The sequence below is a fragment of the Pangasianodon hypophthalmus genome, chromosome 10 (genome assembly GCF_027358585.1).
Source record: "Pangasianodon hypophthalmus isolate fPanHyp1 chromosome 10, fPanHyp1.pri, whole genome shotgun sequence".
Taxonomy (NCBI): Eukaryota; Metazoa; Chordata; class Actinopteri; order Siluriformes; family Pangasiidae; genus Pangasianodon; species Pangasianodon hypophthalmus.
The window spans coordinates 2,766,759-2,793,206 of NC_069719.1; the positions used below are offsets into that span (position 1 = coordinate 2,766,759).

A 26,448-nucleotide genomic window follows, 5' to 3' on the forward strand; every position below is an offset into this window, starting at 1 on the left:
TCCTGCATGCACCCATACAAATGAAGGATTTATTTATTTATCTATTTATTTATTTATTTATTTATCTATTTATTTAGGGTTTATTTAAACCCTTCCATCTCATCTAATACATCTCATTAAATAACTGATTTCATTTTTTTTTTATTTCATAATAAAAGGAAAAAGGGACTTCAGCAGGAAAAAAGACTGAAGGGTTTTTTAGGGTAAAGAAATCCAAATCACATGCATTCTGCACTTGCATAAAGTTTGCATTGTCCTTTCCCTGAAGTTTGGCTACCTGATTTTGCATTTTCATTTGTGTGCTGCTGTCACCAGTAATTTAATTCCTGTAGAATCTTCATAGCCGCGCTCAAATACATCACAGTGAGGGATGATGGCTGTTCTCTCCATCCTCCTTCTGCTGGCTCTAACAGATGCAGCCACAGGTCTGTTCTTGAGAAAACACATTTATCAAACTACGCAATTGTCCTGGACTGATGCTCAGACATACTGCAGAAATAATTTTGTAGATCTGTCAATTCTTGAGACACAAGGGGAATTCGACAGTTTTGTAAATCAAACAGTTGGTCATGAATCTGACAAATGCTGGATCGGCCTTAGTAAAAAAACAAGTGAGACAACATTTACCCAGTGGTCTGATGGAAGTGCACTGCAATTCTCAAAGTGGAAAAGTGGGCAGCCTGACCATACTGACACTGAAGACTGTGTGTTTACTAGCAATAGTCAGTGGGAAAATGAAGACTGTACAAAAACTATGAGCTTTTCCTGCTACACTTGGACACCTCAGATGATTGTGGTGCAGGAGATGAAGAACTGGGACGAGGCTCTGGTGCACTGCAGAATGCACTACACTGACCTGGTAAGCTTCACCACAGAGACAGATCACTTTCTGGTCAACAACAGGTGTATGGATATTCTGATGCCTACTTTCTGGACCGGTCTACGCTTCATGGACGGCTTGTGGTTCTGGGTGAACCAGGAGTCCCTGGAGAACCTGACTTCAGTGCCTTCATGCCCTGCCAAGCCTTTCCGGTGTGGAGCGCGAAACATTAGAGATGGCGTCTGGGAGAACAGAGACTGCGAGGAGAAAATGAACTTCATTTGCTACCATAACATTTGGTAAGTGACTTGACTCGGCTCTAAATATCTGCTCAATAATGTTCTTTAACTAATTACATCCAAATCAAATGTAAAACCAATAACACTAATCTCCCTAGAACTCACTCCATAAAAGATGAAGAGACAGGCAGAAGACGAAGAAGAAATGAAGAACAGAGACTCTCAGCAGATTAATATCAATGAAATAGCGTATAATATTGTAAACTGAATTATTAAATTAGAATTGTTACACCAGTACTCATTACTTACTCCAATACTATCTTTAAGAGTTAAATTATGCTGTAGTAAATAGTTTTTTAAGTAGATGTTTGTTTAATTCACCGTAAAGCATACTGTAACCGTTGCCCATAGGTATATGCCGTATGATATATGACGATATGTTATAAGCTTTTTCCGAGTACATGAAAGGATATTTGCATTTTATCCTCCACTGTAGTGATAATAAACATTAAAGAAAATGGTCAAGTTTCAAGTTTTTTTTTGTCATGTTCAGTTCAAATGCAGTGTACAATATGCAATGAAATTCTTCACAACAAAAGATTCAAACATACATTATCTACATAATTGCAAAGTTAAGACAAATTGCACAATCGTACACGTGAGTGGTGCCAGACCCCAGCCAGACATCCAGGGTGAAAACATACGTTCAAACAGGACAATGAGCCAAAGCACGGGGCAAAAACTACAAAGGAATGACTTGAACAAAAATGATGGTTTGTGTTTTGAAAAAGGCTGGGTCAAAGCCTTAAATCCAATTGGAAATCCTAGGCATGACCTGAAATTTGTTTTCCACCAACATGCTCCGTCTAATTTGGCAGAGTTGGAGAAAATTTGCATTTCCAAATGGAAGAAAATACCTAAATCAAAATGCACAAAGCTTACAGAGAAACATCTGAGACAACTCATATCTGTAACTGCTGCACACAGAGGGGACGAATACTTATCAATTAAGTGGTTTTTAATTTTTTTTTTTTAATTTTTCAAATAATTTTGAGGACATCTAAATAATGTCATTGAATTTTATTTCTGTGGAGAGTCACTACAAAATGAGCAATGCCATTCTGTACAGTATATGTTACTGTATATATATATTACATTCTGATATTTTTATTTTATTTTATCTTTGGGGCTTTTATGCTGTTCATGAATCTTCTCGATCTCGACCGAGGATCCTACATTCAAACATCTCTGGTCATTTATATTACTTACATATATCTCATTTATACAACTGAGTAGTTGAAGGTTAAGGGCCTTGCTCAAGGGGCCAGCAGTGGCAGCCTGATGCTGTGAATGATGCGGTTATATAACTGCAAAGTTAAGACATATTGCACAACTGCTCACTTGACATGGAGAATGCCCAAGTATTAAGATCACTGCAGAGCTCCAGATTATATTTGGGTGTTTGGTGGTAGCAGTTGACTGAGTGGTTTTAAAGTGGTGAGTGTGTACAGAATTTCAGCAGAGTGGAAAGCTGCAGTGAAAAACTGCTAGTGATGTATATAAAGACACAGGTTTTCTTAAATGATGTCCAGAAGTGACAGTGACTGCAGCATTGCCAGGGTGTGACAGTTGTAGTGCATGAGCCAATGCAATCAGCGATTGTTCGAGAGTCTTATTACTTTTGGGAAGAATCTGTCCCTGGAACTGGACCTGTGTGTGTGTGTGTGTGTGTGTGTGCACAGATAGATGTGAGCCGCTTATCAGAAGGTAGGAGAGAGAAAAATGTGTGAGCCCCATTTTCCCAGGACAGGCCCTGCTTCCACCTCGACCCTGACTCACTGCTCTCCACCTCCTCGCACACACAATTCATTTCTCTCAGGATAGCAGAGAAACAGCTGAATAGAGCTATGTGTGAGACTGGTTTTAATTCCTTCAGGAATTCTGACCAATCAAACCCAAACCCAATAATGACTTCTTTGTCCTTTTATGAACATCATTAAAGGGAAATTACAAAATTGCAAAGCATGTTATTAGACACATATATAATCATCTCTGCTGTGTGTGTGTGTGTGTGTGTGTGTGTGTGTTGTTACCAACTCACAAATACGCAATTGCAGTTATGGCTGGTAAACACTGATAATGGCTGATAAATGCTGATAAACACTGATCATGGCTGGTAAATGCTGATAAATGCTGATAAACATGACAATGGCCGGTAAACGTTGATAATGCCGATAAACACTGATAATGGCGGATAAATGCTGATAATGGCCTTAGTGCAGCTTTTGAAACCATTGATCATATTATTCTCCTCGATAGACTAGAAAATGTCTCTCCTGGCTCAGGTCTTATTTGACTGATTGTTATCAGTTTGTAGATGTAAATGGTGACTCCTCTTCACATACTAAGGTAAAGTTCGGTGTTCCACAAGGTTCTGTTTTAGGCCCACTGCTTTTTCTTTATATATGCTATGGGTAAAATTATTCATAGCCAAATTGCCCACAGGTGTGTAATTCTTACCACTCACTTTCTCCGCCTCCACCCTCCATTCACAAACCAGTGTTTGACCATACTCCCACTTCCACAGACACATTTTAAATGAGATGAGATAATGATCTGAGATAGCTTCGGCCTGTAGAAATGTGACTATGTTTTCTATATTTAATGAGTGACCACCATTATGAGTGGGTCCTATTACGGTCTGATTAACCCCTACTGAATCCAGAATGGACACAACCGCTGTTCTCAGAGGGTCTTCTGGATTATCAAAATGAATATTAAAGTCTCCGGCAATTAATACTTTATCTAAAGAAACAAAGAGGTTTGAGACAAAATCCGCAAATTCACAAAGGAATTCAGAATATGGCCCTGGGGGTCTGTAAATGATAATTAGTGAAGTTGACTGGGTAGACTTGGTTTTTTGTGGCTACATATGTTATGTTAGTGTAAAGAACGTCCATCGCACTGAATTTATGTCTAGGTTTTTGTGTGACATATAGATTATCATTATAAATAACTGCAACGCCTCTTCCTCTTGCTCTGCCAGTTAGATGAGGCTGATGTATAAAACTGTATCCGAGAGGACTAGCTTCATTTAATGCTACATAATCATTTGGTTTAATCCATGTTTCTGTTAAACACAGTACATTAAACTCCTAACCAGTAATAGTTTCATTAACAATAAGTGCTTTAGATGTAAGAGATCTAATATTTAACAGTTCTAGCTTCAGATCAAAGGTGCTGGCTGTACATTCAGTATGATCTAATTTTATGTTAATTAGGCTACTAAAACAAACTTTCTGTGTATTTCTACATTTTTCTTCAGCTCGGGGAAAACCTTTGCTTGAAAACCTATGCTTGCCTAAGACCCTAAGATTACCTGCTGTGTCCGGCGCCCTGGCTCCCGGTATACACCTAACAAGCTCTGCTGGTGCCCCTAAAGGCCTAGCTAATGTCACACACCGTAAGATAGATTCTCCTATAACCAGAGCTCTTTCAGGTTTCTCAGTGGGTGCTTCGTTGAGGAGAACAAACCTATTAGACACATAAAGTGGAGAGGAGTGGTGCTCCAGTGGGCGAGCCTTAGAGTTAGCTTTGGCTTCGCGATTATGCCTTCGAGTCGTCACCCATTCGCCCCACTGTGCAGACTCTAATGCCGGAGTTGGGGGATTGCTAACTCCAGACTTTCCCCTACAGAAACTACGCTGCTCTCTCTCTTGCTAACCCTCTCTAGAGTCTGGATGCGCACCTCTAATGCTGCAATCTTCTCCATCAGAGAGCTAACTAATCTACACTTAGCACAAATAAAGCTATTACTAACAATGGAGGAAGAGTGACTAAACATCCTGCACTCAACACACTGAACAAGATGAATGATTGCAATGATATTTAATGTACCTTAGTTGAAGATTAGTTGATATTATTTTAGACGGCGTGGATCTGGAGTGGATGGCCTCTGCTCGCTGTCGAAATACAAAAAACAAATGCGCTCTTCGAAAAAATGAAAATACGGTAGAAAGGAAAGTGGAGAAATACAGCAGATGAAAACAATAGCGCAAAATTATTGATAAAAAAGAAAGAAACAATATAGTTTAAATGCTGATGCAGGCAAAAAACTCCCGGCAAATCATGTAGATCTTTTTTCCACCTTTAATGTGACAAAGCAACCAATAAAATTCAAGTGAAAAACAAATAGAAATGTTTTAGGAAAAAAAGATAATTAAAAAACTTATATAACAAAAATCTGGTTGTGCAAGTGTGCACACCCTTTTATAATGAGATATGTGACTGTGATCAGAAGTAACCAATCACATTCAAACTCATGTTCAAAAGTAATTATCATACATCTGTGATCAATGTAGTGATTCTGATTAAGCCCAAATAAAGATCAGTTGATTCTGTGGATTTTCTTGACATCTTCTTGATTTACATTTACATTTATGGCATTTGGCAGATGCCCTTATCCAGAATGACTTATAGAAGTGCTTTGAAGTCTCTATCAATAAATACACCCTGATACTGTCTCACTAGGTCACAGACAAAGAGTACTAACAGTCTAAAATCTCTGTTGGAGAGGTCATTATTAACAAAGAAGAGTCTTGATGCAGGCCTTCCTTGCACCCTGAGAGATGGTGGAACCAGTGGGGCAGTGCTAGAGGATCGGAGGCAGCATGGTGCAGTGTGGGGTGTGATAAGTGCTTTAAGGTAAGTACTGGCCTTTTTTCCCTTTGTAGGCAAGTATCAGTGTTGTAAATCTGATGTGGGCAGCTAGAGGAATCCAGTGGAGGGAGCATAGCAATGGGGTGGTGTGGGAGAACTTAGGAAGGTTGAAAACAAGTCATGCAGCTTCGTTCTGGATTAGTTGCAGAGGACAAATGGGGTGCAGAGGCAGACTTGCCAGGACTGAGCTGAAATGACAAGGGACTAAACAAGCACCTGAGTGGCCCGTGTGGATAGAAATGGATTAATCCTTCTGATGCTGTAAAGGAGAAATTTGCATGAGTGTGTCGGTTTGGCAGTGTGAAAGGAGAAGGACAGTTGTTTGTCCGTGGTTACCCCATCTGACTGCTGAAGCCATGGTCCACAAAGAGCTTACAAAGCATGTACAGGATCTCACTGTCAAACATATCGATGAGGGGAGGGGTACAAAAGTATTTCTAAAACAATGGAACATTAGATTATACCATGGAACACCATGAAGGCCACCACGAGCAAGTGGAGAAAATAGAGCATTACAGTGACATTACCAAGAACAGGACGTCCCTCCAAAACTGACAAAAGGACAAGATGAATCTTATCAGGGAGGCTGCCAAGAGACCTACAGCAACATTAAAGGAGCTAAAGGTATATCCGGCAAGTACCGGTCACGCCCTGCATGTGATAACAATCTCTTGTATTCTTCACATGTGTCATGGTCTTGTTAATCTTGGTTTCGTCTGTCCAAGAATCTATATATTTATATATATATGTATATGTATATGTATATACACACATACATATATATACACACACACACACACACACACACACACACACACACCTGGCTTCCCATCTGGCACCACTTGTTGCCCTGCCCAGGGCTCCCCATATGCCCCTTCCATGTCTCCTCCATTATCTGCATTCATGGGTCCTCCAGTTTGCTTATAAAAAGCTATTCAAAGATTTGACTAAAAATGAAGTTAAATCAAGCTAACCAATAAACTGGCTGGTACAACGCTTTACCAGATTACTAGTTACTAAACGACTGAGCCTTAGATAATGTCTGTAGTATCCTACCCTTTTATTTACTATTGTAATCACTCAGTTATCAACTGCTGTTGAAATCCTGCATCCTGTCCCTATGAGGAATATTGCTAGTTATTTCATGGCTACTAGAGTATTTCAAGAGTTTTAAATGTGCCTGTAATGAACCACACTCAGGAGGGCAGAAAGGTCAAAATGATAATAGGCATGTAATAATAAAACCAAAGAATAATCCAAAATGTAGGTTGATAAACACAGCAAAGGCATATGGTAGCAGACAGAGCTCAGATCTTACTCAATATTTGGCAAGACTTCGCGGAATCAGAATGTCAAAAAGTATAATGCCATGGAGACACAAGACCAATCTGTTTCTAAATAAAGCAACTAAAGCAACTAATGGTCACTTTGTGTAAAAGTTAATAGAGAACAAGTTAAGTGAAAATGAATAGTGAAATAGTTAGAGAAAAGTTAATAGTGAAAAAGTAAGTGTAAGAGTCAATGACAAATAAGCTAAATAAAATAATATTCAATTTGTCTAATAGGGACTTTTAAGGAAAAATCTGAGTTAAACTGGGACACTAAATGTTTACCGTGAGTCTATGGTGTTAGGGTGGTCTTTTGGGATATAAACTGAAATTCTGATTGGTCTGTTTACCTTAATATACTGTACCAAGTGGCACATAATAACTATAACTCACAGTTATGAGTACACTGAAAATTAATGTACTGGGTGAGATAAATAAAGGACAGAATTTGGGGAAAAGGGGGTGAAAACGACTGCATTTTTATCACTAAACCTGCCAAAAAAAAAATTCAATTTGTAGTTTTATAAATGAATCCTGTGTTATTAATTACAGTGAAAAGTCCAGCATGCAATCCATGTATATACTGCACTGTGCATTCCCATATTCCAAAAGGGCAATTTTATCTGTAAAGATAAAATATATGTACCCTTACCATTAATATTTGGTGGGGATTTCCCTGCAGAGACTTATAGAAGATATCGGATGCTCTAAAACAACTACTTCTAGGTAATATACTACAATTTCTCATGGGCGTCTTTACCTTTTAAAGTTCTTGTCTTTATTGCTCCTGCATTATGGTACTGTATGTAACCTCAACCCCTTACCTTTCAGTCACAATACTTGCCCTAGCCAATCGAATAAGGACAAGCAACATTGAAAGCGCAAGAACAAGTTGCGTGACCGGATTATTTAGAACAAAGAACAAAATGGCCAGATCATCTTTCACAACCAACACCTGAATTTGAGAGTCTTGGCACATCTCAGCAAAAAGTACACTTAAAAAAATTCATTTGATTACTTTTGGCCTTTTAACCTTTTAAACATAAACACCTACACCTTGTGGGACAGCATTTAATTTTATTTTTAGCTGTCTTATAATAATAGGCCTGACACATTTTTAAGTCCCTCCTGGGGGATCCCCAGATGTTCCCATTCCAACTGTGAGATATAATTTCTCCACTGTGTCCTGAGTCTGCCTCAGGGTCTCTGACCAGTGCAGCGTGTCTGATAGAGCTCTATCTATCTATCCCAACCAGGGGACATTCCAAACCATTCCAAACCATGACACATCATTGCAAAAAAAATAGATTTAAAAAAAAATTCATTGGATTACCTTTGGCTTCATAGTGAATAATTGTCTTTATAGCTTTCATTTTGTATATTTCCTAAAAACTCGAACCCTACTATTTTCAGTACAAAAGGAATTGGCATTATCTACATTAGCTTTTTAAGATGATTCACAAATGATTCAGTGTTGTATCACAGTGTGTTTCACAAACCTAACTGGAAATAAAACATTACAGTAAAAGCAAGCTTATATATATGCAGATGACGAGAGACGTTATAATTAACCCATAATAAATTGCAAAGTAAGACTTTTTTGTCTAGATTGCTAAAAAAATGTTGGTGGAGTATATTGAGCATTAAATGTATTTTTCTAAACATAGACATGCTGTATAAGAGTAATATAAATAAAACCACATAATAGGAATGATTATTAGCTATTTCTACATTACATAAGCTTTCTTACTGAAACAATGGGCTTATTTAAAATGCTAGCTGTAGGCCTGAATATACTGCACTATAATTTGGGCAAACTGAAAACACGCAGGTGAACGAATCAGTGCATCGATTCTAAACTGTCATGTACGAGCAACCCATAATGTACCAACATCTGCCTGCTGACCAGATGTTGATTATTTTCCTTTAACAACACATCCTGAAGTGTTTTCCTACTCTTACACCTCAGCAGTGTGCCAACAATTAAAATGTTTTATTTATTAAAGAGTGACACATCATACTTTTTTTTTTTTTTTATCCATTTATTGATATATTAAATGTTGTGGAACAGCTATACAGAATATCATTGTGTATGTCAGGCCTTTAAAATGTTTACAGTTTTATTTTAAAAACTCTAAGTAAAGTAAAAATAGTAAAGGTGTACAGGTTTTCTGTTCCTTTCTCAGTACATGGTGAGATTTTTGTCGGTGGTAAACACACACACACACACACACACTCACACACACACACTACAGATGCAGTGGACAGAGATCAGGTTTGAAGTTGTATTTTTTGGAGTTATCTTGGCACAACGATCATGTATAGTGGCTCAAAAAACTTTTTAATGAAATCTGTAATTTTGTTCATTAGCTTTGCACTTTCCAAAACCTTCTCCTGCAAGGCGTTTACAGTCGGCCAGACCCACCCTTGAAGCAGCGCCTTGACGCCGGTGTAGAGTTTCTCTTTCATTTCATTCGGAAGTTCCTTGAGAACATCGATTAGAGACTTCTCTCTATCTGCATTCATCCAAGCCATAGCTATACCTCCTACAGCAGCACCTGACAACAGCATATTGTAAGGAAAGAATTTGGAGGAAGTTATTTTGTATGCAAAAGCACACATCCACAGTTCTGTTTTCCTGTAATACGTGTCGCATACCTGCCACCAATCCAAATGGGCCAAGACACATTCCCAAGCCAGCAGAGACCACTCCGACGCCTGCCCCCGCCATCATGCTCCTATTCCTTACATGCAAATGTAGACGTTCTGCCAGTGCTTCTATCAGTTCCCTGATATCATTCATCCATTCTGATGCCATTGTCCTGCCTCAAAAAAGGATCATATGAAATGATTAATACATTGATGAAATCGATAATAATAATAAAATAAAATAAATATTACCTAAACCTTTTAAACATAAACACATAAACATAACTGACTTAACTTTAATAAAAAAGCTACCTTACTTATCACACTTTAATCAATGATAATACTGGCATGTAATTCATGTTTTGGAACACACTATAAAATAAATGAAAAAAAATCAATTCTATTCACATGTACAATTAATTTGCAGTAAAGCCTCCCCCAGGACACTTAATAATAACCACTTCTAAGTAACATACTACAATGTCCTTACCTTGTAAAAGCGTTGTCTTACTTTATGTGCAAGTGAAGAAGAAGGTAAACCTGCTCCTGTATTATACTGTGTTTCAGCTCAACCCTCTCACCTCTCGTCACTTTATATAATCTCCCTAGCCAACCAAATAAGGAAACAAGATAAACTGAAAGACCTAGTTGGATATAAACACTTTCACTTTTTATTTCAAAAATTTGAATAGTGGGTTATTTGAATATCCCAAGAGGCAATAATGTTTATGTGCATTAGCTTTGGAGATTCACAAATGATTCAGTGCTTCCCAAATCAAGCGAATTCTCCCCTTCACTCTATCTCTGCCTATTGGTTTCATTTGCTTTGCAAATAAATCCGCTTTTGAGTTTAGACCGATGTCCATTCCCAACATACAGCCAAGACTTTTTTTTTGCCTAATTGTAATTTTAAAAAGGAGCTTACTTATATATAAGTGAATAACAGTGCAACGTTCATTCATTTTCGTTTCATTTTCACTTTTGCTCCAGGGTCTCTGACCAGTGTGACATGTCTCTACAGGAAAACGACCAAACTACCTCAACTGGCTCTCCTTGATTCATTCCATCCTTGGCTGCATCTCAATATCCTGTCCATGAAAACCACAAACAGGAGCAGATCTGGGAAGAAGATGGAAGATCTGGGAAGATCTGCTCAGGGTCAGATCCGGGAAGCCATTCCTCCAACTCACGCCTCTTTGAATATTTCTGACATTTCCATCATGAGCAGTGAACTCCCCCAGGAGCGCTAGGAGGAGTCAGTAGGAGGTACTCACCTCAAGCACCTCCTCCATCTTCTTTCAGAAGGCTGAATAATCTCATGTACAAACAACAGTCAGAGTTTTCCTTCCTGAGACTCGAAATATCAACCCTCTATTCCACTGGGAAAATTTTCAACCTTTAAGCCCTCGGCCTGGGACTGCTGAGTATGCCCACACCCAGTCTTGTGGGAACTCTGGAGTAGAAAAGAGACACGCTGTTTAAGAAGTTTGGTACCATACTGCATGTGATTGTAAGGCCAGTTAATTTTTATAAGTGTCTGACTGAGGTAAAGGGATGGCTAGCAAATAATTTTTTACAACTAAATGAGGAAAAGACTGAGTTTATTATGTTTGGGAACAAACTACCTGGAAATGACCTGATTGAAGAATCTTGGAGTAATTTTCGATCCTGAAATCTGCTTTGATCGTCAAGTTAACAGCGTTGTGAAAACATCTTTTTTTCAGTTAAGAAAATTGTCTAAACTGAAACCTATCCTTTCAAACAAGGACTTGGAGACTGTTTTGCATGCCTTTATTTCCACACGGTTGGATTATTGTAATGCTCTTTATATAGGCATAAGTGAATCCCTGGTTGCTCATCTTCAGTACGTCCAAAATGCTGCTGCAAGAATTCTGACAAACACCAGAAAACGAGCTCATATAACGCCTGTATTGATATCTCTTCATTGGTTACCTGTAAAATACAGGATACAATACAAGGTGTTAATGTTTGTCTATAAAGCTTTGGACAATCAGGCTCCTGAGTATATAAAGGACATGTTAATCTCTTACCAGTCTCAACGTCATTTACGTTCCTCTCAAACTATGCTCCTAACTGTCCCACGGTCTCGGTTGAGGCGTAGTGGAGACCGCGCTTCTTCTGTTGCGGCTCCTGCACTCTGGAATGTGTTACCATTATCTATAAAATCCTCGTCAAGCATGGACATTTTTTAAAAGGACTTGAAAACCTATTTATTTTATCAAGCTTTCGGCGTTTGATTAGGTCGGAGAATTGTGAAGGATTGGCTGTATGTTTTTCATGATGTTATGTCTTCTTGTTATTCTATGTTTTCATGAATTTTAGTATTTTATTATCTTTGGACAGCACTTTGGTCCATTTTAATGGTTTTGAAAGTGCTTTATAAATAAAAGTTGAGTTGAGTTGAGTTATATCTAGTATATGCATTCACACTCATGCACCATCTCAGGCTCTTTCCTTGCTGGCGAGCATTTCACTTTCCCAAAGCTAGTTTCTGTTGCAAGGGTCTAGTTCATCTAAAACTGCCCATTACATGCCTTCTGCCCAACTGGCAATGTACCTGATCCCCATCCTTCATCACGCAGGTGGTGAGCCCACAAGATTGACTCCTTGTCATAATTTTTAGGCTGGGCCTGAATGGCTCTGACCTCTCCCCAAAAACAATTCTTTAGAGGATCTTCACAGTGAAATTCTCTAGAGAGCGTCTTCAGGTAAAATAAAAAATTTTATTTGAACAACATTCAAAGACTTGACTTTTGGTTTTAAGTATGCAATATTTTATTGGATGAAGCCTTATGCGCATAAATGAATGTGCATTTAAAAAAAGGTCCAAAACATACTTGTAAGAATATCAGCAATCGACTGGCAAAGAATGATTGTGATATCTATTGTTTTAAAAACGTACCCCAATCGCCTGTAGTGTCTTGCTTTAAATGTACACAGAAGTGTACACTTTTGACCTCTAGTGGTCAAAAATCTAACCCGGTAACCGTGTTTTAGATGACAGCACTGCCTGTAGAAACCTTGGGCCAGTAGAAATAAACGGCGGATGCAAGCCATGCCAGTTAAAGGTTCTGGAAGTGTGTTATGTTTTTATCATAGCCTAGACATGAACTGAGCAGAGATATATTTTATATATTGATAGAGCTTTTAATGTTATTTGCACTTAAAGTTTGTTGCTTTTGTAGGTCATTTATGTAATCCTGTCAATAAGATTAAGATTAAAATCTACAAAAGAATAGTGTTTGTTTCAAGCAAGCTTTGTGCAAAAAGCTGGTCATAAGTAAGTTGATTAATCTGATATAAGAGAATTAAAGTTAAAACTCTAATGATGCTTAATGTTTTAACTTTAAGTCTCTTTTATCAAATTAATCAAGTTCTTTTCAGCACTGCTCGACTCTATAGTATACAGATATAGAAGAGAAATGATTTATAATCACACTATTCCATCCATACATCTCCTTCAAACACCCAACCTCCATCCACATCTACATACTTTTAGCATTGCAACTGAGTATTTTAGTACGGCATTTATTGCACATTGCACATTTGCACATTACATCGCACAAACGGCACACATCGCACAAAACTTTATATCGATACTGCTGCACTGGACACCATCCATCCTTCACATATTTTTCCTATGTATATATTTTTCTTATATTTAATAGTTTTCATATATTTTTCTTTATATATATATATATATATATATGGGAGTTTTTCCTTGCCAATGTTGCCTCTGACTTGCTCATTATGGATCCATTTAAACTTAAATTTAAATGTGAAATTATATTCGGATTTCTGTAATGCTGCTTTGTGGCAATGTCTATTTATAAATAAAAATAAAAATGAATTGAATTGAAATTAGGCTATAATTGAGACCAGTGTAACCAGGAATTAATTTCTAGGGAGTGTACAGTCATGCTGAAAGTGTGACACTCTCATGCACTTTCTGTCACGTAAATGAGTAGATGCAGATGCAATGGCAGGTACAAAGTGCAGTTTATTAGAAAACAGGCAGACAATCCAAAGGGTTATGCAGAATCATAGATCAAAAAACAGACAAAACGTCACGCAATGAACAAACAGGCTAAAGTAGGCAAAGCAAAAATCATAAAACACTGGGCAGGAACTGGGTCAAAAACAGGAGGAGCAAACACGATATATAAGGCTTGGTAACAACAGAACACTAGGAAACTGAGCGTATACTTTGCAAAGAGTATACTGACTGAAAGTCCTTTTGTAGTGTGTGTGTGTGAGTGTGAGCCTGAGTGAACCCAGGTGTGCTGCGTTAGAAACTGGGGGGTTGCGAGCAGGGAAGTGTGTGTGTGTGTGTGTGTGTGTGTGTGTGTGTGTGTTCTGGGTATTGGAGTCCATGGCGGCCATATTTGTAGGCCGCTGTGATTGCAGGGAAGTTGAGTTCGTGAAAGGCTGTGACATGACACTTTGGTTGTTCCAAACAGTAGCAGAAGTAGTTTTATTATTCAGAATTTGTCCTTTAATTATTTAAGGCCTGGTCTAATTTCAGAGGATCTTGCCGTCACATTATTCAAATTTTCTACAGTAAAAAAGCATGAAAGTCTTGTTATGAGTATCTGTGAAAGTCGTCTTCTAGAATCCTGTGGAATTTGCTGAAAACAATGTGATTTTAAAAGTAATAATAACATTATTATTATTATTATTATTATTATTATTGCTATATAAGAGACATAAGAGAGACACAAGAGACCTAAGGTGAAAAGCACAACCTCGTAAGTATTTTCTTGCTTTCTTTGTCAGTAAGATTAATGGTATAAGATCCATTTTCTCACCTTGTATCCATGAGCCTCCTAAATTGCATGCCCTACTGTCCTGGACAAATTTGAGCCCATTTCTCTTTCATGCCTTTCTGACATTATCTTACATAATAAGCCCACTACTTGTTTTCTTGTTACCTTTCCTTCACAGCTTCTAAAAACTGTGGTAGGCTCTGTTCATCCTAGCATTTTGTCCATAGTAAATAGCAGTTTAGCTAGTGGTACTGTGTCATCTTACTTTAATCATGTAGTAGTCCAGCCTCTGATCAAAAAGCCAAACCCTGATCCCTTAGACTTGAACTTCAGACCTTTAACAAAGCTGCCATTTCTTTCTAAAGTTGTGAAGAACTTGCTTTCTCCTGCTTTCTTCTTATTTAGTGAACAGTCATATTTTAGAGAAATTTCAGCCAGGTTTTAGAGCACATCATAGTACTCAGTCAGCCATCAGCCATGCTACTGTTTGTGGTCTCAGGGAACTCTGCTGTTCTAGTTGTGCTGGATTTGAGTGCTGGGTTTGACACAGTACATCATGCCATTCTCCAGGAATGTCTCAATCATGCGGTTGGCATTAAGAGGACTGTTCTACTATGGTTTTCCTCATATTTGGAAGACCTTATCATTTCAGTCAGGATAGGAAATTCCTCCTCCTCCACAGTACCCATCACCTGTGGGGTACCACAAGGCTCTATCTTAGGGCCGATCTTAGTCTCTTTATATTTGCTTCCATTAGGTCACATTCTTCAGAAGCATAATATCTCCTATCATTTCTATGCTGATGATACATAGTTATACCCTCTCAAACCTGGTAATAATGGATATATAATGTCTCACAGTGATTGCCTGACGGATATTAAATTTTGTATGGGAATGAACTTCCTTCAGATAAATGAGAGCAAGACCCTCTAATTTGCTTAAACAGCTTGTTAACAACTTTGGCCCCCTGTGTTATGGCCCAGTCTAGGGTTGGGGATGAAAAGGACACTGGCAAGAATTCTGTGGTTTATGAAATATATATATTGTACAATACAGATAGTTACAGTCACTGGAAAACATCAGGCTGGCCAAGGCCAAAATAACAAACAAAATCCTGACATGAACTGTACTGACAGACGCTACCTTCCCTACCAATTAACACAAAGGCAAACAAAAGACAAGTGCTTCCCTTACTCCTGGACTAACCAAACACATAGACAAAAACCTCACACCCAGTAAAACAACTGGCAGCCAAGATCTACACCCAGTACCTTGGAACATCTTTCATTCTGACTTAACATTTTACACACAAATTAAGTCTGTTGTCTGTCCAAGATTTTTCCAACTTCCATTCACAAGTTGAAATCTTTCCTCAAATTTACAGATTTGGAGATTGTCTACCATGCCTTCATTTCATCCCATCTTGACAACTGTAATTCTCTTTACTAAGGGGTCAGTCAGTCATCTCTGTCACGCCTTCAACTTGTTCAAAACTCTGCTGCTCGCCCCTTGACTGGTCCCAGAAAGAGAGACAGTATAACTCCTGTACTTATACTGTATCTCTTCACTGGCTACCAGTTCAGTTTTGATTTGATTTCATGGTGTAAATCTATGTTTTTAAGGCATTGCATGGATTAGCATGGATTAGCACTGCTTTACATCTCAGAATTAATCTGCCGCTACACTACATCAAGGTCTCTGAGATCAGTTGGTCAAGATCTTCTGAATGTCTCACAATCTCGGCTAAGGTCAAAGGATGATCGTGCTTTTTCAGTTACAGCCACAAAAAGCTGTGGAATCGTTGACCTATAGTGACCCTCTCAGTCAGATCTTCCCCAAATCTCAGGACATTAAAGTCCCATTTAAAAACTCATCATTTCTTTTTGGCATATGATTATCTGTAAGATGTGTGATGTATGGTGATGCAGTGGTGTGCTTTTTCTGTATTTTTCATTTATTTAATTTTTTTTACTTTATTCAATCTTGTATCTTATCTGTCTTTTAGTTCTTCTTCTTCTTCTTCTTCTTCTTGTATATTTTTTCAGGTTAGTTTAGAAATTTTATTTTATTAACTTGGGTGAATTTATTTGCACATTTGTACAGCACTTTGGTCAACATTTGCTGTTTTAAAATGTGCTTTACAAATAAACTTTGACTTGCCTTAGATATTCCCTAATGTCATTTATGCAAGACACAAAGTTTTCACTCAATTTGTAAGCCAAAGTCATTAATTATTTTGCATGTCTTACATTTTATTTATCTCAACCATCTCAAAGAAGCAGAAATTATTTTTCAAACTGAGTTTTCAAAGCTTACCATGGTGAACTTTGAGCATGCAAAAGCAAGTAATGCTTGTACAGGTTGGCTTGGTAACCAAATATTTGAAAGAGAAAACAGTGAGTCATCAATGTAACGTTAGTCAGCATCAGTGAAACACTACGACACTACACACAGGCACTTTACCTGCATAAATTTTGTCCTTTCTAATCACACAAACTCATTTTATTCTGTTCATCATCAACGGAAAAGCCGTGGACGTTGAATCAGTGTTACAATTTTACTGCATGTGCCAATACAAATGAAGGATTTCGTTATTTAGGGTTTATTTAAACCCTAATTTTTTTATTCCATAATAAAAGGGAAAAGGGACTTCAGAAGGAAACAGACTGAAGGGTTTATTTTAGGGGAAAATATATATATAAATCACATGCATTCTGCACTTGCATAAATTTTGCATTGTCCTTTCCCTGAAGTTTGGCTACCTGACTTTGCATTTTCATTTGTGTGCTGCTGTCACCAGTAATTTAATTCCTGTAGAATCTTCATAGCCGAGCTCAAATACATCACAGTGAGGGATGATGGCTGTTCTCTCCATCCTCCTTCTGCTGGCTCTAACAGATGCAGCCACAGGTCTGTTCTTGAGAAAACACATTTATCAAACTACGCAATTGTCCTGGACTGATGCTCAGACATACTGCAGAAATAATTATGTAGATCTTGAGATATAGTGAAAATTCGACAGTTTTGTAACTCAAACAATTGGCCATGAATTGCTGGATTGGCCAGGATTATACTTGTGTATTGGCTGGGAGCAGTTGATTGAGTGGTTTTAAGTGGTGAGTTTAAAGCTGCAGTGAAAAACTGATGTATATAAAGACACAGGTTTTCTTACATTCTCACCCGCACGATTACAATCCCACCCACTCCCTCAGGAATTCTGATCAATCCCACCCACTCCCTCAGGAATTCTGATCAATCCCACCCACTCCCTCAGGAATTCTGATCAATCCCATCCACTCCCTCAGGAATTCTGATCAATCCCACCCACTCCCTCAGGAATTCTGATCAATCCCACCCACTCCCTCAGGAATTCTGATCAATCCCACCCACTCTCTAAGGAATTCTGATCAATCCCACCCACTCCCTCAGGAATTCTGATCAATCCCACCCACTCCCTCAGGAATTCTGATCAATCCCACCCACTCTCTCAGGAATTCTGATCAATCCCACCCACTCCCTCAGGAATTCTGATCAATCCCACCCACTCTCTCAGGAATTCTGATCAATCCCACCCACTCTCTAAGGAATTCTGATCAATCCCACCCACTCCCTCAGGAATTCTGATCAATCCCACCCACTCCCTCAGGAATTCTGATCAATCCCACCCACTCCCTCAGGAATTCTGATCAATCCCACCCACTCCCTCAGGAATTCTGATCAATCCCACCCACTCTCTCAGGAATTCTGATCAATCCCACCCACTCCCTCAGGAATTCTGATCAATCCCACCCACTCCTGCTGTTATTATTTTTGTTTGTACCTGTCTGTGCTATTAACATACAGCATGCACGCATATTCCACCACAAACTTCAAATCTAGCATGATAGTAAAACCGTCCGCTCAACAAAATCATTGTGAACTGCAGGTGGCATTACTGTGGTCTTTAATCGCCATCAGAAATATGACAGTTTTACTGAAAATGACCAAATAAGATGCTAACTAGCTGTCTGGTAGGTTTCCAACATTCCGCCTGGTTAATTTTGTTTCGCACTATAGCATTTAACAGCCAACACAATTTGATTAAACAAACTGGTGTCTGGGGCAGTTAAATGTGTAGGTACCATAATAATGACTTTTATGAAACTCACTATCCAGACATAACTGTGCAAAACATGTTATGTGAGACATATATAATCATCTGTGCTGTGTGTGTGTGTGTGTGTGTGTGTGTGTGTGTGTGTGCTGTTAACCACCAACAAATACACATTTAGAACTGCCATAAAATATTTCAGGAGGTTCAAACCCAAAATTCAGCCCCCTAGTTGCACCTCTGACTGAGACCAAATTAAAGATGTGTGTATCATTTAAACATGATTTAAATACAAATGTGGTGATCATAGTTTAGTTTTCATACTTTTCATTAAACCTGAATAGACTCTCTTTCTCAGTGTGTCTTCTGCCCTGTCGTTCCACACTGTGACCAGCAGATAGAGCCATTAGGAAATAAAACCTCATGGTGTTTCTACACTGAACAAGAAACATGCTCAAGAACCACAACCCATGTAGAAATGATGAAATGCTCCCTTTCTTTTAACTCTAAATATTAATCCCAATAACTTTAATCTAATCTAAATATGTCAAAGATGGAGACTGTTCAGTTAAGCACATTTTTATCCATTTCTAGTTACACTCAGTGTTGTGAAAAACATCCATTAAACATGTTAGAAGGGGCATTAATTTGTCACCTATACATTACAGCACAGTGAAATAGTTTTCTTCTTTCTTATCCCAGCTTGTTGTTGTTGTTCTCACTTACAGCAGCTATAAACACTCGTTCCCTCACCTCACCTCCTCTCTTTTCTCTCTGTCTTGACACAGCTTGTCATGTTATCGAGAAAAGGTGGCAGCAGAGAGTAAACTCCTCTGTCCTGAAGATGTCAGAAACCTTAAGGTTACAGCTTTACCTCTGACTGCTACAAAGCACTGACACTGGAGACTCCTTCCATAAATGTTAATAAACGTGTTCTTACAGAAAACATCACCATATCACGGATCAGCATGTGTGTTTTTAACCGTTTACTAATGGAGCGTGTGTCATGCGTGTGCAAGTCCCTGTGAACGAGCTGTTACTATAGAAACGGTAATGTATTTAAACAATAACGAGTGCATTAATATAAACCTGTGAATTCCAGCTGCACTGCTGTCAGAGCTGCTGTTATAGACAATGAATCGACACCTTCTGACCAATCAGAATGCAGAATTCAGCAGCGCTGTGGGGTAAAAGCATAGATTTGTCTGTGATTAAATATTATTTGGACTTCCCGGATGGAAGCTGGTGAGGATAATGCAGTAGTGTGCCGTGTGTCACTCGCTTTCTCTCTCTCTCTATCACTCTCTCTCTCTCTCTCTCTCTCTCTCTCTCTGTGCAAGGACAATATCCAAGGACTCGCGATATCAATTCACAAACGATGTATCGGTGCAGCCCTGTATTCCTCTGTCACGTGGGAAAAAGTGATCATGAGCAGCAACACCTACTCCTCTCCCATGGCATGTGGGCGGTCATTCATACACACACACACACACACACACACACACACACAGAGAGAGAGAGAGAGAGAGAGAGAGAGCGTGCTCTCGCGCTATAAATATTTTCCGCGCTCGTGCTGAGACCAGACGCGCCTCCGTTAAGCGCGTGCACGCAGAGAGACTCGGACTGGGTTCGGAGATGGAGAGTAAGGAACCGGAGGAGAGCTCGGAGGAGGACCTGGACAGCGTGAAGGCGCTCACCGAGAAGCTGAAGCTGCAGACGCGCAGACCATCTTACCTGGAGTGGCAGGAGCGCGTGCTCAGCGGGTCGTGGAACGGCTGCCGAGGCGCGCGCGCAGCGACCGTAAGCGCACAGCGCGAGGACCCCGACGGCCCGCGAGACATCTGCGGCTTCCGGTCCATGGACGATGCGCTGCAGTGGCTCCGAAACGAGCTGGTGAGAAATGAAACACTGACGCTTCTGTATTATTATTATTATTGTTGTTGTTGTTGTTGTTGTTGTTGTTGTTGTTGATGATGATGATGATGATGATGATAATACATTTACTATTTACACTATTTTATTTAAAGCATTGCTATCACTATGACCAAACAAATCATTAAATATTCAATATATTTATTTATATTTTAGATATGCAATGTTCCTTGGAAATATATATAATTAGATATAAACATGTAATGTATATATAATTACATTATATATAATTAACAAATTTAATAATTATTTATTTATACATATAATTAAAGTCTTCAAACTCCATTTTTCACAACTCTCACTCACATTCCATGATACCTTACATTTCCTGTGTTAAGTCAATAAGGATCACTACTTCTTAGCTACTATTTCCTCAAATGAGCTCCTCAAGAGCTCATTTCAAAATAATAGCTGAGAGAGAGAGAGAGAGAGAGAGAGATGTATTTCAGCTTTTATTCACTATATCAGATTTTCAGTGGGTCAGAAGTTTACACACACACATCGTTAGTATTTGTTGGAGTTGCCTTTTAATTGCATGAACTTGAATCAAACTCTTGTAGCCTTCCACAAGCTTCTCACAACACTTTCTCCGGGATTTTTTGTACATGCCTCCTGACAGAACTGGTGTAACTCAGTCAGGTTTGTGGGCCTCCTTCCTTACACATGGTTTTTCAGTTCCATGTCAGGGCTTTGGAGATACGCTTTGGATCATTGTCCTGCTGGAAGAACCAGTTGTGACCAAGTTTTAACTTTCCACGTGATGTCTTGAGGGATTGCATCAATATTATGTTGCCATTTATTTTCCGAAGTGCACTAGTCCCTTTTCCAGCAACACACCCCACAACACAATGCTACCACCACCATGCTTCACAGTTGGGATGGTGTTCTTCAGATTAAACGCTTCACCCATCACCTGCAAACTTCAGTCTGGCTGTTTGATGCTGGTCTTGGAGTAAGGGCTTCTTCCTTCCACAACAGCCTTTCAAGCCATGGTGATTAGGACTTTCTTAATGGTGGATGTACATACTTTGGTATCTGATGCCTCCAGCTCCTTCACCAGTTCCTTTGTTGTTGTCTTGGGGTTCAGTTGAATCTTTAGGACCAAAGTTTGTTCATCCTCAGGAGTTCATTTGTGCCTCCTTCCTGAATGATGCAATGTTTGTGTGGTCCCATGATATTTATATTGGTATACAGTTGTTTATACAGATGATTGTGGTACCTTCAGTTGTTTGGAAATTGCTCTGAAGGAGAAACAAGACTTGTAGAGGTCCCCATTTTTTTTTCCCGAGGTCTTGGCTGAGTTGCTTGGATTTTCCTATGGTATCAAGGGCAAAAGGCACTGTCTCTAAAGGGAGACTCTTTTACAGCCACAAGGGTGCTCCCAATTAACTCCTAATTATGACAATTGGCAAATCAGAAGCTTCTAAAAGTCATTACATAAATTTGTGGGATCCTCCAGACTATTCAGAGACAGTCAAGTGAGTTTTTATTGTCATTCCTCTATATAGCTTGTATACTTTGGAACGAAGTGTCGTTTCTTCAGGACCATGGTGCAACACAGAACAGTACACAAGACATGTGTATTAAATACACATATTAAATACACAGAACATGGGCTGAAAACTGTAAACTGTTGCGTGATGTAGCAGCACAAGTGTAGCAGCAATATTGGCAGCAAAAACCAGTTCCATAATATAAAAGTGTCTGATGCAGCTTTGTAAAGTGCAGTGTGGAGTGGTACTGAGTCATACTGGGTTAGGTGTTTGACTAGCCCAGGTGAGCTTTGGGAGGCAAAGTTTGGGAGTGTTGAGTAATCTGAATGCCTCAGGGAAGAAACTGTTGCGGAGTCTGCTGGTGGTGGCACGGATGCTCCTGTACCTTCTGCCAGATGGCAGGAGGGTGAAGGGTCCATGAGAGGGGTGAGAGGGGTCCTCTGCAATACTGGTGGTTTTGCGGATGCAGCGGTTGTTGAATGTGGTGTCGGTGGTGGGTAGAGAGAGTCTCCGATGATCTTTGCAGCTGTCCTTACAATTCACTGAAGGGTCTTGCCCTTGGAGGCTGTGCAGTTCCCGTACCACACCCTGAGACAGCTGGTCAGGATGATGTCTATCGTCCCTCTGTAGAAAGAGGTGAGGATGGGAGAGGGGGAGGTTGGCTCTCTTCAACCTCTGCAGGAAGTGGAGGCACTGCTGGGCCTTCTTGGCTAGGCAGGTGGTGTTGAGAGTCCAGGAGAGGTTCTCCGTCATGTGCACACCAAGAAACTTGGAGCTTGTGACTCTCTCCACAGTTGTTCCGTTGATGTGCAGTGGTGAGTGGTCCACTTGGGTCCTTCTGAAGTTGACAATCATCTCTTTCGTCTTATCAACATTAGGAGATAGATTGTTGTCTCTACACCATTCTGAGAACTGGTTCACCTCCTCTCTGTATGCTGACTCATCGTTGTTGCAGCCCACGACTGTAGTGTCATCAGCAGACTTGATGATGTGATTAGAAATGAACTTCGCAGCACAGTCATGAGTCAGCAGTGTGAACAGCAGTGGACTGAGAACACAGCCCTGGGGGGCACCGAGGTGGAGTTGCCGATCCTGACAGACTGGGGTCTCACGGTCAGAAAGTCCAGGATCCAGTTGCAGAGGGAGGCAGTTGGACCCAGCAGACTCAGCGTTGTTGTCAATTGTTGTGGGATGATTGTGTTGAATGCTGAACTGAAGTCTATGAACACCATCCTTACACAGTTGTCGATTTTGTCCGGATGGGTCAGAGAGTCAACGTAAACACAACCCAATGGAATTCTCATATAGTGAATTAAAGCTGAAATAAAGCTTTCTCTCACTGATTGTTTTAAAATGACTTCTGATGTGAACAAAGTAGATTGATTGACCCGCTAATGGAGATGGAGATGTGAAAAAGTGAGATTGAATATCTCTAGCCTAGGTGTATGTAAACATTTGGCCTCAACTGTATATGATACCACCGTATCCTCTGTGTGGTGTGTGTGTGTGTGTGTGTGTGTGTGTGTCAGAGGGAGATGCAGCTGCAGGACCAGAGGTTGGCGCGTCAGCTGATCCGTCTGCGTGGCGAGCTGCACCGGCTGAAGGTGGAGCGTGTGTGTGATGGACATCGGGAGATGCTGGATGACGCTGCGCTGGAGCTGGAGGAGTGCGGTGAGGAGTGTGACCTGCTGTGTGACGTGCCGCTCAAGGCCGCCTTCACCCTATCCACACCGCTCAAACACCTCGGCCTCACCAAGATGAACCTCAACGCCCGCCGTTTCTCCCTCTGCTGAACACCTCCAGATCCTCGGAGAGTGAAAGATCTCACGAGCTACAGATAGACCATGTAGCAGGCTGAGTCTACTGTTCACGGCTCCTGAAGATCTGAAGGTCTGTGGCTTTAATGACGTCAATGTCCAACACTTCTAAACGCCATGGTGCGTTCAAAATGGGATCTGCAGCTTACAAAAGCTCTCAGAAGCTACAGAATTGTCGCAAAAACAGACTGAGCTTAAATATTTTAGCTCTTGGAGATCAGGAGTCTGTGGTTTTGCTAATGTTCCAGGGTTGAAGCTCAGCTTAACCTTAAGATTCTCTCTGCTAGACAATATGATGACTTTAAAACACCCTAAAGACCTTAAAATACAGATATATTACATTTGAAAAGCTACAGGATACAATTAAATTAAAGTTAAAATGCAAGCACTACTAGGCTGCCACTGCTAGGTCTTTAGTTAGGCTGACCCTGACCTTTGACCTCCAGCTTCCTTTCAAGTTGGGGTGTGTGAAGAAAAAGAAAAAAAAATGAATGGTGGCTGGAGAACACCATTCGCAAGGAAATAAGCCATAACCCCTACCAAAGATAAACCAAGCTTCAGATTGTGGATACTAATCATCTTCAGATCAACTTCAAGCTTCACTTCAGACTTTTGGGACGCCAGTGACTGCCATGTGACCTTAACAACCAACCTCATGTGACCTTAACAAGTGTCACAATGTCATGGGTGTAAATAACACTAAGAAAGTCAGTAGAACTGATGAAGAACATCAGATAAGTGGAAATGTTCAGGTCAAAATAACCTGTTTTACATTTTTTACTTAAAGTGGAAGCATACAAAAGTGTTTTTTTCAACATTAAATTTTATGTACTTGGCTCATTTTGTCTCTTGAACATAAATAGGACTTGTATTACACAGGTTATGTTATGTTTTGACCTGAGAACAAAACAGATTGCAGAAGTGCTTAATTAGTGGTTCAACTGACACCAACTGCTTGTTACAAAACTACAAAAATATAGACGAATGTCACATTACCTCCATGACTGACAGTACATCCATCGCTAAGTAGCGAAACAGGACACAAGACCACAAATAACACCATCACTGTTTACAGAAATAATGAAGTTTTGGGTCTAGATCCCATAACTACAGAATTCTGGATTCTGATTGGTCAGAAGGTGTTGAATAATTTTCTAGAACAGCAGCTCTGATAGTAGCGCAGCTGCATATCACAGGTTTATATTAATGTACTGTTGTTTCTATAGCAACAGCTCATTCATAGGGACTTGCATATAACGTATGTAGTTGAGGAGTTGAGGAGTTTACACTGTATAGCTGTTTATAGCTGCTGTAATGTACGCGATAACAGGAATCTAACTTGTTTCCTAGACATTCCACAACAATAAACGTGACTATAAATGGATAAAAAATATGACCATTCTTTAATAAATTTTTAGAAATGTAATCATTGGCAAAGTACTGTAGTGTAAGAGGAATAAAAAAACTTCAGGATGTGCTGTATTTTCTTAAAACTTCACTTCTCTAAGGAAGTTCAGGCTTCATGTACTTTGTTGTCACAATAAAACTTTGCAAAATGGACCTGTAAATAACTTGAGCTGATCAGGAACACAGTGATATTTCTCATCAGCTGAACACTGCACCAATTCCAGGCATAAAGGAAGACATGGACATCATCATTTGCATTGAGATTAAAATGATAAAGCAGACCTCGGGCATGGAGCTGGACTGATTCTCACTCTCTTTCCTTCTCATCCCAACCTGGCTGCTTCCCAAAAATCCTGCTCAGCATTCCGGACACTCCATTACTTGAGCTCAAAAATAACTATAAGTGTCAGATATGAGGAGAGACTAATTACAGCTCATACATCGGACAAAGACAAGCTGAACTGTTTATCGTATTGTTAATAAAACCACAATTGTTCTAAAAAATTTTTTTTCCAGTTAAATAATGGTGGCTGAATGTAAAAGACTACATGCTTTCAATAAACTCACTATGAAGCCCAAATTCATAAAGCTTTTTCTACACATCCAGTATACACACAGTTTTATATAAATGATTCCATCTGTACACAAATGTATCCATTAGAAAGTAATATCACAGGGAATAAAGTTTGGAAAAAGTTTGGAAATATTTCTAATTCAGGAATATGAAATTGTGGAATAAATGTGGAATAAATGCAGCAGTGATAGCGCTGCAGAATTTCCAACCTTCGACCAGGAAAAAACAAAGAAAACACTCTTCAACTTCTGCATATGATAACAGTCAACATTCATCTACTTTAAATGGATTTGTCAATGTTTATAGTAGTATTTACTTTACAGCATGAGAAAGTAAATGCATCATAAACTCATGATCACTAACATTAATGTTTTTTTCTCACTTTGTAGCTCAAATACTCAAAAAGTACTCCATTCTTCCAACTTCAGATTTCCTTCTGCCAAAGAAATAAAATTAACCTACAACGTCTACTGTGTACATTCTAGTTTTAAATAGTGAGCAAACAATACGTGCCTTTCTTACCATATATGATACATACATATTCACCGCTATACTCTACTAGGCTTAGAAGTAGTCCTATTTTTATTGTAGGC

At 39.4% G+C, this 26,448-nt stretch overlaps 2 protein-coding genes and 1 long non-coding RNA gene across 3 annotated transcripts; 2 read left to right on the forward strand and 1 right to left on the reverse strand.

The window, feature by feature from the left end:
* Positions 1 to 313: 313 nt before the first annotated feature.
* LOC128319145 (C-type lectin lectoxin-Thr1-like) lies at positions 314 to 1,547 on the forward strand. Its single transcript, XM_053237774.1, has 2 exons — positions 314 to 1,119; positions 1,218 to 1,547. Coding segments are annotated over exons 1-2 (750 nt in total). The 5' UTR covers positions 314 to 370; the 3' UTR covers positions 1,219 to 1,547.
* A 7,597-nt stretch (positions 1,548 to 9,144) lies between these two features.
* On the reverse strand, positions 9,145 to 10,361 carry LOC117598338 (uncharacterized). The gene is made up of 3 exons (XR_004579007.2): positions 10,246 to 10,361; positions 9,765 to 9,932; positions 9,145 to 9,664 (listed from the first exon to the last, which is right to left on the reverse strand). It is a non-coding gene; the product is annotated as an uncharacterized LOC117598338 (long non-coding RNA).
* A 9,762-nt stretch (positions 10,362 to 20,123) lies between these two features.
* Positions 20,124 to 25,861, forward strand: fam167b (family with sequence similarity 167 member B). The gene is made up of 2 exons (XM_026944304.3): positions 20,124 to 20,525; positions 23,587 to 25,861. The coding sequence occupies exons 1-2, from the start codon at positions 20,268 to 20,270 to the stop codon at positions 23,848 to 23,850; spliced, it is 522 nt and encodes a 173-aa protein (XP_026800105.1). The 5' UTR covers positions 20,124 to 20,267; the 3' UTR covers positions 23,851 to 25,861.
* Positions 25,862 to 26,448: the final 587 nt, after the last annotated feature.

Bases quoted from the DNA above. Each gene is read 5' to 3' on its own strand.
- fam167b (XM_026944304.3), top strand. From the start codon at position 20,268: ATGGAGAGTAAGGAACCGGAGGAGAGCTCGGAGGAGGACCTGGACAGC. The intron at 20,526-23,586 runs GTGAGAAATGAA...TGTGTGTGTCAG, and splicing joins AGTGGCTCCGAAACGAGCTG to AGGGAGATGCAGCTGCAGGA.
- LOC128319145 (XM_053237774.1), top strand. From the start codon at position 371: ATGATGGCTGTTCTCTCCATCCTCCTTCTGCTGGCTCTAACAGATGCA.